The 15,311-nt window shown below is 46.8% G+C and overlaps 1 protein-coding gene across 1 annotated transcript in view; it reads left to right on the forward strand.

Moving 5' to 3' along the window:
- Positions 1 to 15,311, forward strand: part of LOC110512834 (otogelin-like) — a 124,887-nt gene that overhangs the window by 85,099 nt on the left and 24,477 nt on the right. Inside the window, exons 27-35 of the mRNA XM_036964552.1 lie at positions 1,035 to 1,854; positions 2,608 to 2,871; positions 2,959 to 3,017; positions 3,737 to 3,914; positions 4,240 to 4,400; positions 8,359 to 8,448; positions 9,448 to 9,634; positions 13,318 to 13,538; positions 13,741 to 13,879. Coding sequence (XP_036820447.1) covers positions 1,035 to 1,854; positions 2,608 to 2,871; positions 2,959 to 3,017; positions 3,737 to 3,914; positions 4,240 to 4,400; positions 8,359 to 8,448; positions 9,448 to 9,634; positions 13,318 to 13,538; positions 13,741 to 13,879 — 2,119 coding nt within the window. The remainder of the gene's footprint in view (positions 1 to 1,034; positions 1,855 to 2,607; positions 2,872 to 2,958; positions 3,018 to 3,736; positions 3,915 to 4,239; positions 4,401 to 8,358; positions 8,449 to 9,447; positions 9,635 to 13,317; positions 13,539 to 13,740; positions 13,880 to 15,311) is intronic.

Below are 15,311 nucleotides of genomic sequence, written 5' to 3' on the forward strand. Positions count from 1 at the left end.
GTCCTCTCTCCTGGTGTATCGACTACAGCCGATACCACAGTACCCTCTCTCTCACCGACCTCCACCGTTCACACCGTAACAACAACAATACCACCACCACCAGAACCCACTTCAAAACCCAGCACGGTATCAACCTCACCAGTCACCCCTTTCACTACTCTCAGAACTACACCGTCCACACGCCCGAAGACAACACCACCACTTGTTTTCACGGCAACCACAGAGAAGACCGTTCACGCCTCCCCGACAGAGCTGAGGACATCCACAACTCCAGTTCCTGAGCTACCGACTACCACCGCTGTTCCCATGCCAACGACAACAACAATATCAACCGGCCCTACCTCAGAACAGCCGGCGACAACCAAGAAAACGACGAGAGCACCAGTCTCAACGGCAACAGCGGAACCCTTGGCAACGACCCGTATAACCATGACACCGGCTGTAGTCACACCTGTGATTGTCATAGACACGGTAACAACATCTCAACTGACAACAACACCTACGGCCTACACTGAAAGGACCTCTTGGTCTGGCGTTGTTCCAACCACAGAGAGAACCACAGAACACACAACCACAACCGCACACCCGACCGAAGCTGTGGACTGGAGACTGACCACTACTACCGGTCCCCCGACCGTACGGACCACAACAACGACCACCAAACCTACAGACCTTCTGGTAACGATCACTGAGTCCCCGAAGATCACCTTAACCTCTCCTTCCATCTCCACCACAACAGAAGCAGTGGTCCCAACCACAACCACATTACCTGTATCACCAGTGTCACACACAGAGACCACCACGACCACCTTTACCTCTCCTTCCATCTCGACCACAACAGAAGCAGTGGTCCCAACCACAACCACATTACCTGTATCACCGGTGTCACACACAGAGACCACCACAACCGTGCCAGGTCCACCAGTGGCTGTAGGGACCGTAACGACACAGCCCCCCACCACACTGAAGACCACGGAGCCTTGGAAGCCCCCCCACAGCGAAACCTCCACCACTCCTTCTAGCCCTGTCTCTAGCACAGAGAGGGTGACCACACCTGTCCCAGTGAAACCTGCGGTCAGCACAGAAGTAGACGCACTTCACCACGGTGCTTCATCTACAGTGCCAGGCGTCACCACCACAACCTCAGTTACCATGACGACCACTGCCAAAACCACCACAGCTCTGCCCGAGACTTCAACCGGCGCAGTTTCAACCTCCAGGACGGAGAGACTTCCTGCGACACCCGAACACCCGGCCGTGCCTGGTGTACCTGGGGAACCAGTATTATCTCTCACCACTACGGTCCCCACGACAACTGTCCCACCTTTACCTGGTGTCCTTACGACCACCATCACACCTGTACCTGGTGTCCCAGTGACAACTGTCCCACCTTTACCTGGTGTCCTTACGACCACCATCACACCTGTACCTGGTGTCCCAGTGACCACTGTCCCACCTTTACCTGGTGTCCCAGTGACAACTGTCCCACCTTTACCTGGTGTCCAAGTGACCACTGTCCCACCTTTACCTGGTGTCCTTACAACCACCATCACACCTGTAACTGGTGTCCATACGACCACCATCACACCTGTACCTGGTGTCCCAGTGACCACTGTCCCACCTTTACCTGGTGTCCATACGACCACCATCACACCTGTACCTGGTGTCCCAGTGACCACTGTCCCACCTTTACCTGGTGTCCATACGACCACCATCACACCTGTACCTGGTGTCCCAGTGACCACTGTCCCACCTTTACCTGGTGTCCATACGACCACCATCACACCTGTACCTGGTGTCCCAGTGACCACTGTCCCACCTTTACCTGGTGTCCATACGACCAGCATCACACCTGTACCTGGTGTCCCAGTGACCACTGCCATCAGACCAGTGACCATCAGACCGCTAACAGAGACCACTAGCATTCCTCCCGATACAGGAAGGGTGGAAGTATTGTCTACTACTTCCACAACAACTACACAAGAACCAACTTCTTCCTGGTCTGGTCCAGTCACCACAACCAGCTCCTCCACCTCCACCACGTCAGTCCCCAGACCCACTAGCCACCCAGAGAGAGTCACTACCAGAGTGGTTCCTACTTCTAAAGTAGTCTCCAAGACCACCCACAGACCAATGACAACAACACGCAGGACAACAACAGGCAGAGTTCCCGTGACGACGTCCAGAACTGCCACAACGGTGAGGTCCACCGCCAGACCGAGCACTGTTAGGGCAACTGTAGATACAAGAACTCTGGGAGTTCCAGGGGTTCCGACAGCGACGACCAGACCCGGTCCTCCTACGGTCGCTCCTCCTAGCCTGGTCACAGCTACCGTATCAGAGGTTGTTCCAACCTTGACCGTTCGTACCACGACCAAACCAGTCACCACTGCCAGAACCACAGAATCTACCGCCGTCCCCACAGGACCCACAGGACCCACAGGACCCACAGGACCCACAGGAGCGACCGCGGAACCATCCACATCCACCACTACTACACCAGAAGGAATAGTACCATCCACCACTAGAGAGACAGGGGACACTCCAGCATTCACAGAGAGCACAACCAGAATGACTCCTTCGCCTGACCTGCTGACCTCTACAGAGGTCGCAGCCACTCCAGGGGTCACACCAAAGGTCACGCCAAAGGTCACACCAGATGTGACAGCAGCTCCCTCAGTCCCCGCCTTGCCCCCCACGGCCACCTCAACCTCCACCCCAGAGCCAGAGAGGGTGGACGGAGTAGACACCACTGCACCAAAGACTCCATCACCATCACCTGTGTCGCCGTACACCACATCAGAGACAACCGCGCCACCATCGGTAGTATCGCCATATACCACGACAGAGCGTGTTGGAACTACGGCAGAGGTTACTACATCCATGGCAGTGTCCTCAACTAGGATGTGTACTGTGAGTAGACCAAGTCCTCTCTCCTTTCCTCTCTTCTCCATGTAGACTCAATGGGGCTCAATGTAGGCTCAATGGAGATCAATGTAGGCTCCATGGGGCTCAATGTAGGCTCGATGGGGCTCAATGGGCTCTATGGAGCTCAATGTAGGCTCCATGGGGCTCAATTTAGGCTCGATGGGGCTCAATGTAGGCTCCATGGGGCTCAATGTAGGCTCCATTGGGCTCAATGTGGGCTCCATGGGGCTCAATGTAGGCTCCATGGGACTCAATGTAGGCTCCCTGGGGCTCAATGTAGGCTCCATGGGGCTCAATGGGATCCAATGTAGGCTCCATGGGACTCCTGAGTGGCGCAGCGGTCTAAGGCACTGCATCTGAGTGCTTGAGGCGTCACTACAGACACCCTGGTTACGAATCCAAGCTGTATCACAACCGGCCGTGATTGGGAGTCCCATAGGGCGGTGCACAATTGTCCCAGCGTCGTCCAGGTTAGGGTTTGGCCGGTGTAGGCCGTCATTGTAAATAAGAATTTGTTCTTAACTGACTTGCCTCGTTTAATAAATAAAGGTTAAATCAATACATATATATATATAATAATTGTAACTATCTGAAAAGTCCAGGCCTCTCTGTAGGCCCAGTCGTCTCAGCCTGTTACCTTATTTACTAACGCTCTGCAGTCTTCTAGCTACTTGTTCGTACGTGGTTTCTCTCATCAATGGTTTCTCTCATCAATGTCTTCATCTAATCTTTGTTTTCAATTAGGAAACTCTACAACACATGTTGTTTAATCTGTTCAGGTAGTAACTGTTGTTCTTCCCTGTCTCAGCCTCCCTATTCAGAGATCATAGATGAGTGTACCAAGTTCCTCTGTGTGAGCGGCCAGCTGGTCCGATTCAACATGTCCCAGAACTGTCTGTATAACTCCACCCCTCCTAACTGCGGCCTGCTCGGCTTCGCCATCCTGGTCAACGGGGACAAGTGCTGCCCGCAGTGGGACTGCCCATGTGAGGACAACTGCTAGGCGACACACGTTCACAGTAGTAGACACGCACTCCAATGGAGGCTGGTGGGATGAGCTATAGGAGGATGGGCTCATTGTAATGGCTGGAATGGAATAAAAAGGAAGGGAGTCAAACAGGTTGTTTCCATATGCTTGATGTGCTTGATAACTTTCCATTTATTTCACTCCAACCATTAAAATGAGCCCGTCCTCCTATTGCTCCCCCACCAGCCTCCACTGACGCACACACACACGCACACACCCTCCCCGTCAGGCGTTTCTCAGTCATAATGTCTTGTTTCTTGCCGGTGTTGTCCTGTCTCCTTCAGGTCGCTGCTCAGTGTTCCCCGACCTGAACGTGATCACGTTTGATGGTAACAGCGTGGCCATCTACAAGGCTACCTCCTACATTGTGACCCAGCTGCCCATTGAGACCGTCAGCATCGTGGTCCAGGAATGCCCCGCTGACTCAGACACGGTGAGGATGAGGGTACATTAGGTCATTGTAACGCTTGTGCCCCCAAAATGGCCGCCTCAGCGAAAGTGAGGTCATGAAGCTATAGAATTTACAGTAGGTAACTGTAACGCCGGTTTCCCCAAAATGGCCGCCTCAGACACAGTGAGGCCCTATATCAGGGGTGTCAAACTCAAATACACAGTGGGCCAAAATGTAAAACCTGAACAAAGTCACGGGCCAACATTTAACAAATTAACCTTTTAATATGGACCCAAACAAGTTTTGCTTTAACCTGTTGCGACGACCAAACCCAGATCCGGGATTCTATTTATAGACCTAAGCTCATTACCATAACGCAACGTTAACTATTCATGAAAATCGCAAATGAAATGAAATAAATATTCTAGCTCTCAAGCTTAGCCTTTTGTTAACAACACTGTCATCTCAGATTTTCAAAATATGCTTTTCAACCATAGGAAAACAATAATTTGTGTAACAGTAGCTAGCTAGCGTAGCATTTAGCGTTAGCATTAGCGTTAGCATTAGCGTTAGCATTTTGCAGGCAACTATCACAAAAACAAGTAAAGCCTTCAAATAAAATAACTTACCTTTGAAGAACTTCTGATATTTTCAATGAGGAGACTCTCAGTTAGATAGCAGATGCTCCGTTTTTCCAAAAAGATTATTTGTGTATTAGAAATAGCTCCGTTTTGTACATCACATTTGGCTACCAAAAAAAAAAAAAAAAAAAAAAAAAAAAAAAAAGAAAATTCAGCCCTCAAAACGCAAACTTTTTTCCAAATTAACTCCATAATATCGACTGAAACACGGCAAACGTGGTTTAGAATCAATCCTCAAGGTGTTTTTCCACATATCTCTTCAATGATATATCCTTCGTGGAAGCCTGGTTTCTCCTTGCTCTCAAATGGAAAAATAATTGCACCTGGCTTTACGCTCCAATTTCGACGCAGGGACACCAGGCGGACACTTGGAAAATGTAGTCTCTTATGGTCAATCTTCCAATGATATGCCTACAAATACGTCACAATGTTGCTAACACTTTGGGGGAACGACAGAAAGTGTAGGCTCATTCCTTGCGCAATCACAGCCATATAAGGAGACAATGGAAAACAGAGCTTCAGAAATTCTGCTAATTTCCTGGTTGACGCATCATCTTGGTTTCGCCTGTAGAATGAGTTCTGGGGCACTTACAGACAATATCTTTGCAGATTCTGAAACTTCAGAGTGTTTTCTTTCAAAAACTGTCAAGAATATGCATAGTCGAGCATCTTTTCGTGACAAAATATCGCGCTTAAAACGGGAACGTTTTTTATCCAAAAATGAAATAGCGCCCCTAGAGATCAAAGAGGTTAACATTGAATATGGAACAAGCATCGCTTATTACCATACAATATATAATTTAATAGTGGAGACATGCAAAATCGAATTTCAAATGAAAAAACACATCAATGGCATTCATTTATTAAATAAATAAAATTTAAATATAAATTGTATGCCTCTTTTCTATTTGCAGCCTTCTGATTTAAATACCAAAATAAACTTTTTCCACTGGCTAATAATTTTACAAATAAAATGATAATAAATCAATCAACCATTCAAGCCCATACCTTGTAGCAAGAAAAAGTGCATAAAGAAAACGTTAGTTATTGCACACTGGTCTAATCTGATGTGCCCAAGCCAGATACCTGGCATCTCTTCTTGGATGCTAGTTCATCAATGTCTGGGCTCAAGCTCTGAGCTGAAGAAATCCTCAGTATCGAGCGAAGATGTTCATCAGTCAGACGTCTCCTGTGAGTTGTTTTGGTCATCTTCATCGAGGAGAAAAGTTGCTCGCATAGATAAGTGCTGCCGAACATGGAGAGCATCTGAGCAGCTTGGGTGCGGAGCTGAGGCATTGTGTCAGGGATGAACCGTGGAAACTGTGCGGCGCCCACAGCATCATACTTTGACTTCAGCGTGTCGTTGCACTGGAGTTCAATCAGCTCCATTTGGATGTTGGTTGGTGCATTTTCCACATCAACTGCGAAGGGGTTACTAAGCAGTTCAAACTTGCATTTCTGGGCATCGAAGTCGGCAAATCGCCGGCTAAACTCAGCGGCGAGAACACTGAGTTTTTCAGCAAACTGTGCGCATGGGAACACGGCGGTAGAGATCTGCGCTTTTATGGATTGGCAGCAGGGAAAATGGCAAGGGTTTCCTTGCAGCATCTGATTCTCCCACAGGCACAGTTTAGTTTTGAAGGCCCTCACTGCAGCATACATGTCTGTGATGATGCGCCCCCGCCCCTGAAGCTGCAGGTTCAGCGCATCGAGATGGCTCGAGATGTCACAGAGAAAGGCCAGCTCACACAGGAACTTTTGCTCCCGGAGCTCTGCTGTATCCTTCCCTTTGGTTTCCAGGAATTGACATATTTCCTCACGCAGCTCGAAACATCTGTTCAGTACTTTTCCTCTGCTTAGCCATCTCACCTCTGTGTGATACGGCACGTCTGCGTATTCCGAACCACACTCCTCCAGAAAAGATTTAAACTGGCGGTGATTTAGACCTTTGGCTCTTATAAAGTTAACTACCTGTGTTACTGTGGTCATAACATGTTCCATCTTTAGGGCTTTGGCACACAGTGCTTCCTGATGTATGATGCAGTGGTAAACAGTTAGCTCACCTGCACAGTTCTCTTCCCGCATCTTCTCCCGAACCATGCCCACCAGTCCACTCTTTTTACCGCACATCGCTGGCGCACCATCTGTCGTTAATCCAACGAGTTTATCCCACGGCAGCTTTATTTCAGTTACACATTTGGAAACCTCCTCAAAGATTTCCTTTCCTGTGGTTGTGCCATGCATTGATTTGAATCCTAATAGCTCCTCCGTAACACACAGATTTGAGTCCACTCCACGGATGAAGACTGACAGCTGAGCAGTATCAGATGCGTCGCAGCTCTCATCCACAGCGAGGGAGAACGCAACAAAATCTTTTCCCTTTTCCATTAGCTGGTCATACAGATTGGTGGCAAGATCAGATGTGCGATCAGCTACTGTGTTCCTGCTCAGGCTCACGTTTGAAAATGCTTGTTTTTTCTCTGGGCATACGAGGTCACAAACCTTCATCATGCACTTTTTCATGAACTCTCCCTCATTAAAGGGCCGGGCTGATTTTGCGATCTCTGCTGCCACTATATAACTAGCCTTTACAGCAGCCTCGCTTTGTGATGTGGCTTTTTTAAACATATTCTGTTGTGAAACCAAACTTATTTTCATCTCCTCTACTTTCTGGCTCCTTTGAGTCATGTCCAGGTCCTTGTATTTGTCATGGTGTTTCGTTTCATAGTGTCGTCTAATGTTGTACTCCTTACTTACAGCCACGTTGACTCCACAAACAAGACAAACAGGTTTGTCTTTTACATATGTAAACAGATATTCTGCCTCCCACTTGTCCAGAAAGCTCCTGTTTTCTGCCTTTCTTTTCGCCATTTTTGGGAAGGGTTAGCTCGCTGACAGTTATAGCGTCTATGTTGCTATGACTACTGTCACAGAGGAGAGAGCGTTTCTGGGTCCTGTCCTGATTGGCGCGCGAAAACAGCAGAGCATTATGGGATTCGTAGTATTAGTGGTGAATGCGCTGTATAATACCGGCGGGCCAGCTCTAGTAGTAATTTGGTATTGTCTCGCGGGCCAAATATAATTACCCCGCGGGCCAAATTTGGCCCACGGGCCAGAGTTTGACACCCATGCCCTATACTGTAGCTACAGTACCTTTGCAGAAAGTATTTCAGTGGCGATAATCAATAAATATGGTGATAAAGGACATCCTTGTCTTACACCCCTATATAATGTAAAATTCTCAGGAAATTATCATTATTCATTCACAAGTCGAGTAGTTGTATATGACTTTAATCCCTTTTATTCGAGATTCTTAGCCTTTGTAAATAAAAAAGTATATTTAATATTTATTTTTCTGTTTCCATCCAAAGCTGCTGTGGAATTTCACCAACCTGTGTCTAGTGGTTTTGAACATTACCCACAAGTCCAACCACCTGGTCATCAACAGATTGCAGAGGAGGGTCAGTCTGTTCCTTCGTCTCTTCTTCATCTCTACTTATCTCTTCTTAATCTCTTCCTATCACTTCTTCATCTCTTCCTATCTCCTCTTCATCTCTTCCTATCGCTTCTTCATCTCTTCTTCATTTCTTCCTCATCTCTTCCTATCTCTTCTTCATCTCTTCCTCTCTTCTTCATCTCTTCTTCATTTCTTCCTCATCTCTTTCTATCTTCTTCATTTCTTCCTCATCTCTTCCTATCTCTTTTTCATCTCTTCCTATCTCTTCTTCATCTCTTATTCATCTCTTCCTATCGCCTCTTCATTTCTTCCTATCGCTCCTTCATCTCTTCCTATCTCTTCTTCAGCTCTTCTTCATTTCTTCCTCATCTCTTCCTATCTCTTCTTCATCTCTTCTTTATCTCTTCTTCATCTCTTCCTATCTCTTCCTATCTCTTCTTCATCTCTTCCCATCTCTTCTTCATATCTTCTTCATCTCTTCATCATCTCTTCCTATCTCTTCTTCATCTCTTCCTATCTCTTTTTCATCTCTTCCCATCTCTTCTTCATCTCTTCCTATCTCTTCCTAATCTCTTCCTATCTCTTCTTCATCTCTTCTTCATCTCTTCCTATCTCTTCCTATCTCTTCTTCATCTCTTCCTATCTCTTCTTCATCTCTTCCTAATCTCTTCTTCATCTCTTCTTCATCTCTTCCTATCTCTGCTTCATCTCTTCCTATCTCTTCCTATTTCTTCCTCATCTCTTCCTAATCTCTTCTTCATCTCTTCCTATCTCTTCTTCATCTTTCCCATCTCTCTCGGTCTAACTAGCCCTTTATTCACCAATTTAACTACGGACAGAATCAAAGTCAAGGTCAAGTAGAAAGAGTTGATCCTAGACCTAAAAAGGGATGAGATGTTTATGAACTTGCCACACACACAGTAGTATTTGTAGGCCTATCTATATTAGACAATACAGTACCCCTCAACATATAGGATTTTGACACCTCTTTTCTCTTTGTCAGCTGTATGTGAACTCGAGGTACGCCAAGCCGAGGTTCAAGAAGTTTGGCTTTGAGATCCTGGACACCGGCAACATGTATCTGATCCGTACGCCAGCGGGCCTGAAGCTGCAGTGGTTCCACAGCACGGGCATGTTGGTCATCGAGACAGAGAGCTACAACAGCAAACTGCCCACCATGGGCCTTTGTGGTATGTTGTGTAGTTAGAACTTATGAGGACGTTGGTATGTGGTTTACCAGGACACTGGTATATGGTTTACCAGGACGTTGGCATGTGGTTTACCAGGACACTGGCATGTGGCTTACCAGGATGCTGGTATGTGGTACCAGGGCACTGGTATATGGTTACCAGGACACTGGTATGTGGTTTACCAGGACACTGGCATGTGGTTTACCAGGACACTGGTATATGGTTTACCAGGACACTGGTATATGGTTTACCAGGACACTGGCATGTGGTTTACCAGGACACTGGCATATGGTTTACCAGGACACTGGCATGTGGCTTACCAGGACACTGGCATATGGTTTACCAGGACACTGGCATGTGGCTTACCAGGACACTGGCATATGGTTTACCAGGACACTGGCATGTGGCTTACCAGGACACTGGTATATGGTTTACCAGGACACTGGTATGTGGTTTACCAGGACACTGGCATGTGGTTTACCAGGACATTGTCATGTGGCACCAGGACACTGTCATGTGGCTTACCAGGACACTGGTATATGGTTTACCAGGACACTGGTATGTGGTTTACCAGGATACTGGCATGTGGTTTACCAGGATATTATCATGTGGCACCAGGACACTGTCATGTGGCTTACCAGGACACTGGTATATGGTTTACCAGGACACTGGTATGTGGTTTACCAGGACACTGATATGTGGTTTACCAGGACACTGGTATGTGGTTTACCAGGACACTGATATTTGGTTTACCAGGACACTGGTATGTGGTTTACCAGGACACTGGTATGTGGCTTACCAGGATGCTGATATATAGTTTACCAGGACAATGCCATTTGGTTTACCAGGACACTGGCATCCATTTGAAGTGGAGTGGTATGGAGGCTGGTTGTAGTGTGCTTCCCAAGTGGTACCCTATGCCCTATTTATACCACTCCTTTTGCCCCGGCCATGGGGTCAAAGGTAGTGCACTAGGGATAGGGTGCCATTTGGGACGTACCATAGAACCTCACCTGCTATAGCCATTCAGATTGAGTTGGGGCCATAGATTAAGAAGGGGCCATAGATCGAGAAGGAGCCATAGATTGAGAAGGGGCCATAGATTGAGAAGGGGCCATAGATTGAGAAGGAGCCATAGATTGAGAAGGGGCCATAGATTGAGAAGGGGCCATAGATTGAGAAGGAGCCATAGATTGAGAAGGAGCCATAGATTGAGAAGGAGCCATAGACATAGCTTGGGTAGGGGCCATATATTGAGTAGGGCCCATAGATTGAGTAGTGGCCATAGATTCAGTAGGGGCCATAGATTCAGTAGGGGCCATAGATTGAGTAGGGACCATAGATTGAGTAGGGCGCCATAGATTGAGTAGGGGCCATAGATTGAGTAGGGGCCATAGATTGAGAAGGAGGCATAGATGGAGTAAGTGCCATAGATTGAGTAGGGGCCATAGATTGAGTAGGAGCCATAGATTGAGTAGGGGTCATAGATTGAGAAGGGGCCATAGATTGAGTAGGAGCCATAGATTGAGTAGGGGCCATAGATTGAGAAGGAGTCATAGATTGAGAAGCAGTCATAGATTGAGAAGGGGCCATATATTGAGAAGGAGCCATAGATTGAGTAGGGGCCATAGATTGAGAAGGAGGCATAGATAGAGTAAGGGCCATAGATTGAGTAGGGGCCATAGATTGAGAAGGGGCCATAGATTGAGAAGGAGCCATAGATTGAGTAAGGGCCATAGATTCAGTAGTGGCCATAGATTGAGTAGGGATCATAGATTGAGTAGGGGCCACAGATTGAGTAGGGGCCACAGATTGAGTAGGGGCCACAGATTGAGTAGGGGCCACAGATTGAGTAGGGGCCACAGATTGAGTAGGGGCCACAGATTGAGTAGAGGCCATAGATTGTGTAGGGATCATAGATTGAGTAGGGGCCACAGATTGAGTAGGGGCCACAGATTGAGTAGGGGCCACAGATTGAGTAGAGGCCATAGATTGTGTAGGGGCCACAGATTGAGTAAGGGCCATAGATTAAGGGCCACATATTGATTAGGGTCCCTGAGATGTTGTGCATGTTTTGTAGGTGTAGATTGAGAAGGGGCCATAGATTGAGAAGGGGCCATAGATTGAGAAGGAGCCATAGATTGAGAAGGAGCCATAGATTGAGAAGGAGCCATAGACTTAGATTGAGTAGGGGCCATATATTGAGTAGGGCCCATAGATTGAGTAGTGGCCATAGATTCAGTAGGGGCCATAGATTCAGTAGGGGCCATAGATTGAGTAGGGACCATAGATTGAGTAGGGCGCCATAGATTGAGTAGGGGCCATAGATTGAGTAGGGGCCATAGATTGAGAAGGAGGCATAGATGGAGTAAGTGCCATAGATTGGGTAGGGGCCATAGATTGAGTAGGAGCCATAGATTGAGTAGGGGTCATAGATTGAGAAGGGGCCATAGATTGAGTAGGAGCCATAGATTGAGTAGGGGCCATAGATTGAGAAGGAGTCATAGATTGAGAAGCAGTCATAGATTGAGAAGGAGCCATAGATTGAGAAGGAGCCATAGATTGAGTAGGGGCCATAGATTGAGAAGGGGCCATAGATTGAGTAGGGACCATATATTGTGTAGGGGCCATAGATTGAGAAGGAGCCATAGATTGAGTAAGGGCCATAGATTCAGTAGTGGCCATAGATTGAGTAGGGATCATAGATTGAGTAGGGGCCACAGATTGAGTAGGGGCCACAGATTGAGTAGGGGCCACAGATTGAATAGAGGCCATAGATTGTGTAGGGGCCACAGATTGAGTAGGGGCCATAGATTAAGTAGGGGCCACAGATTGAGTAGGGGCCACAGATTGAATAGAGGCCATAGATTGTGTAGGGGCCACAGATTGAGTAAGGGCCATAGATTGAGAAGGAGGCATAGATAGAGTAAGGGCCATAGATTAAGTAGGGGCCACAGATTGAGTAGGGGCCACAGATTGAATAGAGGCCATAGATTGTGTAGGGGCCACAGATTGAGTAAGGGCCATAGATTAAGGGCCACAGATTGTGTAGGGGCCACAGATTGAGTAGGGGCCATAGATTAAGGGCCACATATTGAGTAGGGTCCCTGAGATGTTGTGTATGTTTCGTAGGTGAATGTGCCATTCCTGAAATAATAACGCTGTTTCATCTTCTGGCTCCCCGCTCACTATCCCTCCCTTCTTGTATTCTGGCCATGGCCTTGCCCCCCGACGCATGCTCTCTCTCACTCTTTCTCTCTCGCCTCTCCCCCTCTGTTCCCCTCTTCCGATCACCTCTCTCTCTCTCTCTCTCTCTCTCTCTCTCTCTCTCACTCTTTCTCTCTCGCCTCTCCCCCTCTGTTCCCCTCTTCCAATCACCTCTCTCTCTCTCTCTCTCTCTCTTTGTCTCTCTCTTTGTCTCTCTTTGTCTCTCTCTCTCTCTCTCTCGTGACTCTCTCTCTCTCTCTCTCTCTCTCTCTCTCTTTGTGTCTCTCTCTCTCTCTCTCTCTCTCTCTCTCTCTCTCTTTGTGTCTCTCTCTCTCTCTCTCTCTCTCTCTCTCTCTCTCTCTTTGTCTCTCTCTCTCTCTCGTGTCTCTCTCTCTCTCTCTCTCTCTCTCTCTCTCTCTCTCTTTGTGTCTCTCTCTCTCTCTCTCTCCTTGTGTCTCTCCCTACTCCCCCCTCAGGCTGCTGTGATGGTAACCCGGCCAACGACCTGATGCTGTCGAATGGGACGACAGTCGGAGAGAGCGAGGACCCGGCGGTGTTCATCGACAGCTGGCAGGTCCCCAACACCACTAGTTACATCAGCCACAGCCGGCGCAGAGAAGTCAACTGTTCCACCAGCGACTGTTCCCAGTGTATGACCATGCTGCGAAACACCTCCTTCAGCCCCTGCCATGCTTTTGTAGGTTCCCTGCTTCCTCTCTCTCTCTCCCTCGTCGTACAGTACCCCCCCATCCCAATACAGTACTGTAGATGTGTTTAAACATACAGACAGACGATTCTGTACAGTACCCTCCCATCCCAATACAGTACTGTAGATGTGTTGAAGACATAAGACAGACGATTGAAGAAAACGCTGTTGTATTTCTTGTAATGTACCGCAGGTTCCTCCCAGTACGTTCTGTGAGGTGTGGGTACGTGACGCAGAGTACGTCAACAACCCGTGTGTAGCGCTGGCTGCCTACGTGGCATCTTGTCACAAGTTCAACGTCTGCATGGAGTGGAGGAGCCCAGACTACTGTCGTAAGGACTGGCTTTATTCTGCTGCACTGGCTGTTTAACATGGCTTCCAAAGCACAGGCAGACACATGAAGCCTTACACATTACACTATAATGTTATAACATCAGTCAATACACTATAATGTTATAACATCAGTCAATACACTATAATGTTATAACATCAGTCAATACACTATAATGTTATAACATCAGTCAATACACTATAATGTTATAACATCAGTCATTACACGTTTAATACATAGGCAAGTCAGTTAAGAACAAATTCTTATTTACAATGACAGCCTACCGGGGGTTAACTGCCTTGTTCAGGGGCAGAACGGCAGATTTTTTATCTTGTCAGCTCGGGGATTCGAACGAGCAACCTTTCGGTTACTGGCCCAATGCTCTAACCACCTGCCGCCCCACTCACAGTATAATGTTTTAATGTCAGTCAACACACTCACAGTATAATGTTTTAATGTCAGTCAACACACTCACAGTTTAATGTTTCCATGTCAGTCAACACACACAGTATAATGTTTTAATGTCAGTCAACACACTCACAGTATAATGTTTTAATGTCAGTCAACACACACAGTATAATGTTTTAATGTCAGTCAACACACTCACAGTATAATGTTTTAATGTCAGTCAACACACTCACAGTATAATGTTTCCCTGTCAGTCAACACACTCACAGTATAATGTTTCCATGTCAGTCAACACACTCACAGTATAATGTTTTCATGTCAGTCAACACACTCACAGTATAATGTTTTCATGTCAGTCAACACACTCACAGTTTAATGTTTCCATGTCAGTCAACACACTCACAGTATAATGTTTTCATGTCAGTCAACACACTCACAGTATAACGTTTTCATGTCAGTCAACACACTCACAGTATAATGTTTTAATGTCAGTCAACACACTCACAGTTTAATGTTTCCATGTCAGTCAACACACTCACAGTATAATGTTTCCATGTCAGTCAACACACTCACAGTATAATGTTTTAATGTCAGTCAACACACTCACAGTATAATGTTTTAATGTCAGTCAACACACTCACAGTATAGTGTTTCCATGTCAGTCAACACACTCATGGTATAATGTTTTCATGTCAGTCAACACACTCACAGTATAATGTTTTAATGTCAGTCAACACACTCACAGTATAATGTTTCCATGTCAGTCAACACACTCACAGTTTAATGTTTCCATGTCAGTCAACACACTCACAGTATAATGTTTTAATGTCAGTCAACACACTCACAGTATAATGTTTTAATGTCAGTCAACACACTCACAGTTTAATGTTTCCATGTCAGTCAACACACTCACTGTATAATGTTTTCATGTCAGTCAACACACTCACAGTATAATGTTTTCATGTCAGTCAACACACTCACAGTATAATGTTTTCATGTCAGTCAACACACTCACAGTTTAATGT

This window comes from Oncorhynchus mykiss, chromosome 26 (assembly GCF_013265735.2).
Source record: "Oncorhynchus mykiss isolate Arlee chromosome 26, USDA_OmykA_1.1, whole genome shotgun sequence".
NCBI lineage: Eukaryota > Metazoa > Chordata > Actinopteri > Salmoniformes > Salmonidae > Oncorhynchus > Oncorhynchus mykiss.